General features: G+C 53.8%; 1 protein-coding gene across 1 annotated transcript; it reads left to right on the top strand.

The window, feature by feature from the left end:
* The first annotated feature begins 523 nt into the window (after positions 1-523).
* LOC136536822 (uncharacterized) lies at positions 524-982 on the top strand. The gene has a single exon (XM_066528987.1). It carries the CDS (start codon positions 524-526, stop codon positions 980-982), a length of 459 nt encoding a protein of 152 aa, XP_066385084.1.
* Positions 983-4,660: the final 3,678 nt, after the last annotated feature.

Here is a 4,660-nt window from a genome sequence, read left to right as displayed (position 1 = left end):
CGCTAGAGGCCCTGGGCTCTTCGACGACATGCTTAAGAAGCCCTATCCTTACCACTAGGGCCTAGTGAAGCACACCCTCAAGGAGTGCACCATGCTCCGATGTTACTATGCCAAGCTTGGGCTCCCTAATGACGATGCCAAGAAGAAGGGCACCGACGATAGGGATGACGGGTTCCCCAAGGTGCACAACACCTTCATGATCTTTGGTGGGCCTTCAGTGTGCCTCACAGCGTGCCAGCAAAAGAAGGAACGCCAGGAGGTCTTTTCGGTTAAGGTGGCCACTCCCCGGTATCTCGACTGGTCTCAGGAGGCAATCACCTTTGATCGGGATGACCACCCCGATTATGTCCCAAACCCCAAGCAGTACCCACTCATCATTGACCCGATCATTGGCAACACCCGGCTCACCAAGGTGTTGATGGACGGAGACAGCGGCCTCAACATCCTCTACGCCAACACCCTAGAGCTCCTAGAGCTCGACTAGTCATGGCTCTGAGGCGATGCCACGCCCTTCCACGGCATTATGCCAGGGAAGCACACGCGACCCCTTGGACGCATTGACTTGCCCGTCTGCTTCGGCACTCCCTCCAACTATCGCAAGGAGGTCCTCAGCTTCGAGGTGGTTTGGTTCAAGGGGACCTACCACGCCATCCTGGGGCGCCCGTGCTACGCCAAGTTTATGGTGATCCCCAACAACACCTACCTCAAGCTCAAGATGCTGGGCCCCAACGGCGTCATCACTATCGAGTCCACATACGAGCATGCATACGACTACGAAGTCGAATGCATCAAGTACGCCGAGGCCCTCGTGGAGGCCAAGACCCTCATCATCAACCTCGACCGGCTTTGTAGCAAGGCACCTGACACCAAGCGTCATGCCAGGACTTTCAAGCCTGTAGAGGCCATCAAGCTCATCCTGGTCGACCCCACCTGCTCCAACGACCGGATGCTGAGGATTGGTGTCACCCTCGGCAGCAAATAGGAAGCCATGCTCATCGACTTTCTCCATGCGAATGCCGATATATTCGTGTGGAGTCCCTCGAACATGCCGGGCATACCGAGGGAGGTCACCGAGCACGCCTTGGACATCCGAGCTGGCTCCAGACCAGTGAAACAACGCCTATGACGATTCGACGAGGAAAAGCGCAGGGCCATCGGCGAGGAGGTGCAGAAGCTGTTGGCGGCTAGATTCATCAAGGAAGTGTCCCACCCAGAGTGGTTAGCTAATCCTATATTAGTTAAGAAGAAAAATGGGAAGTGGAGAATGTGTGTAGACTACATCGGTTTGAATAAAGCATGTCCAAAAGTTCCATTCCCATTACCTCGAATTGACCAAATCATCGACTCCACTGTGGGATGTGAAACCCTATCTTTCCTTGATGCGTATTCTGATTACCATCAAATCAAGATGAAAGAATCTGACCAGCTCACGACTTCTTTCATCACCCCATTCGGAATGTACTGCTATGTGACTATGCCGTTCGGCCTTAGAAACACAGGGGCCACATACCAATGGTGCATGACCTAGGTCTTCAGTGAGCACATCGGGCGAACCATTGAGGCCTATGTGGACGGCATCGTGGTCAAGTCCAAGAAGGCCAGCGATCTCGTCGATGACTTGGAGGTGGCCTTCAAATGCCTTAGAGAGAAGGGCATCAAGCTCAACCCTGAGAAGTGTGTCTTCGGGGTCCCCCAAGGCATGCACTTGGGATTCATAGTCTCAGAGCGCAGCATCGAGGCCAACCCAGAGAAGGTCTCGGCCATGACCAACATGGGACCAATCCGAGACCTCAAGGGAGTGGAGAGGGTTATGGGATGCCTTGTGGCCCTAAGCCGCTTCATCTCAGACCTTGGCGAAAAAGGTTTGCCTCTGTACCACCTCTTGAGAAAGTCCGAATGCTTTTCTTAGACCCCCAAGGTTGAAGAAGCCCTCGCCAAGCTCAAGGCACTGCTCACCAATCCTCCCATCCTAGTGCTGCCGCGCAAGGGCGAGGCCCTCTTACTCTACGTCGCCGCAACAACCCAAGTGGTCAGCGCAGCCATAGTGGCCGAGAGGCAGGAAGACGGGCACGCTCTACCCATCCAATGACCTATTTACGTCATCAGCGAGGTGCTCTCCAAGACTAAGACACGCTACCCCCACATCTAGAAACTAATCTATGCCGTAGTCTTGGCTAGATGCAAGCTACGTCACTACTTCGAGTCCCACCCAGTGACCATGGTGTCATCTTTCCCTCTAGGAGAGATAATCCTAAACTGAGAGGCCTCGGGTAGGATAGCCAAGTGGGCCATTGAACTTATGGGGGAAGCCCTATCCTTTGTGCCTTGGAAAGCAATTAAATCCCAGGTCTTGGCCGATTTTGTGGCTGAGTGGACCGACACCCAACTGCCACCTTCTCAAGTCTAGACAGAATGCTAGACCATGTACTTTGATGGGTCCCTGATGAAGACCAGGAGGCATGGGCCTGCTCTTCATTTCACCCCTCGGAGTGCACATGCGCTACATGATTCGGCTCCACTTCGCTGCCTCCAACAACGCAGCTGAGTACGAAGCCCTCGTCAATGGCTTGCAGATTGCCACCGAACTTGGAGTATGGTGTCTCGACATACGAGGCGATTCACAGCTCATCGTCGATCAAGTGATGAAGGAGTCGAACTGCCATGACCCCAAAATGGAGGCGTACTACAAGTTGGTATGTCGCCTAGAAGACAAGTTCGATGGTCTTGAACTCAACCACATTGCATGAAAATTCAACGAGGCCATGGACGAACTGGCAAAAATGGCGTCGGCACGGGCCCTGGCCCCCCCAAACATCTTTGCCAGAGACCTCCACAAGCCTTCCATCGACTATGCCTCAGTGGCGAAAGAGGGCCTACCGGTCGAGCCCATCGCAGGGCCCGAGGCCCCCTCTATCGCCAAGACCCCCATGGCCGAGCCCGAGGTCATGGAAGTCAACACAGAGCCTCCCAAGGCCAACCAGGGCATGGACTGGTGAGTCCCGTTCCTTGATTGCCTCGTTCGAGGAGAGCTTCCTGTAGATAGGACCGAAGCCCAACGGCTTGCGCGACGAGCCAAAACTTATGTCCTCAGCAACGGCAAGTTGTACAGGCGAAGCCCATCTGGCATCCTCCAACGGTGCATCACCACCGAGGTAGGCCAGGCCCTACTTTGGGACTTGCACACAGGGGCCTACGGGCACCATGTAGCGCCTTGGACGCTCATCGGGAATGCCTTCCGCCAAGGGTTCTACTAGCCAATGGCGGTTGCTGACGCCACCAAGCTGGTACGCTCCTACGAGGGATGCCTGTACTATGCGCGGTAGACGCACCTCCCGGCCCAAGCCCTCCAAACCATCCCCATTACATGGCCATTCACCGTATGGGGGCTGGACATGGTTGGGCCTCTATAGAAGGCCCCCAGGGGCTATACCCATTTGCTGGTAGCGATTGATAAGTTCTCCAAGTGGATCGAGGCTCGTCCGATCACTCAAATCAAATCCAAGCAAGCGGTGCTATTCTTCACTGATATCATCCATAGGTTCGGGGTTCCAAACACCATCATCACTAACAATGGGACACAATTCACCGGCCACATGTTCCTAATGTTCTGCGATGACCACCACATCTGTGTGGCCTAGTCGGCCGTAGGACACCCTAGGACAAATAGCCAAGTAGAATGGGCCTCAAACCAACAATATACAACCGGTTGAAGAAATTTGGCAAGAAATGGCTTGCCGAACTCCCGTCGGTCATATGGAGCCTAAGGAACACTCCGAGCCAAGCCACGGGGTTCACACCATTCTTCCTGGTCTATGGAGCCAAGGCCATCCTCCCCACTAACTTGGAGTATGGTTCCCCGAGGCTATAGGCCTACAACGAGCAAAGCAACCGCACTACCCGCGAGGACGCCCTCGACCAATTGGAGGAAGCCCGAGACGTTGCGCTGCTACACTCGGCCAAGTACCAGCAAGCCCTATGATGCTATCAAGCCCGGTGCATTCAAAGCCAAGACCTGAAGGTGGGCGACCTAGTGTTGAGACTAAGGTAGAGCAATAAGGGCCGCCACAAGCTAGCCAATGAGAAGGCCGAAATCCTCACCAACGCTTGGAACATAGAACAGCTACATCGCTTCTACCCTTAAATTTCCAAGCATTGTATACATTGTTTCTCAAAATACAATAAAGAAGCGTTCTTTAGTTATTTTTATTTTTCGAGGAACCCCCCGAGCCCATCGATGGGGGATCGGCGTTACGATAACGCTATAACAAAGACTCGGCTCTGCCTCTATAGAGGTGCCCACCATGGGGCTCAAACAAGACTCAGCTCTGCCTCTGTAGAACCGAGCCTCCCTCGGGGGCTAGAAGGGGGGACTCCCCCCCTAAGTCCCAGACACCGTCTTTTAGTCATTTTTTGAAAAAATTTCTACGCCAAACTCTCTCACGTACTCTAGCAAATCGATTGTAGAAAACCTATGGACCGAAAGTCTGTCTTAGGGCCAAAAGGCTGACCGAGCCATGAGACAGCCTACGCCTCCGGGCTACGGCAACTCCCTCACCACCTTTTGCCCGAGGGGCAGCTTAGGCTCTGAGGAAGTTTTCTGCAAGAGATATGTTCAAAGACGAGACAGAGGGCAGAGGCTCAGAAATACAATAAAAATGAT

The sequence above is a fragment of the Miscanthus floridulus genome, chromosome 2 (assembly GCF_019320115.1).
Source record: "Miscanthus floridulus cultivar M001 chromosome 2, ASM1932011v1, whole genome shotgun sequence".
Lineage (NCBI taxonomy): Eukaryota > Viridiplantae > Streptophyta > Magnoliopsida > Poales > Poaceae > Miscanthus > Miscanthus floridulus.
This window is presented reverse-complemented; position numbering and strand designations above follow the sequence as displayed.

Coding starts and splice junctions, on each gene's coding strand:
- LOC136536822 (XM_066528987.1), top strand. CDS start 524: ATGCCAGGGAAGCACACGCGACCCCTTGGACGCATTGACTTGCCCGTC.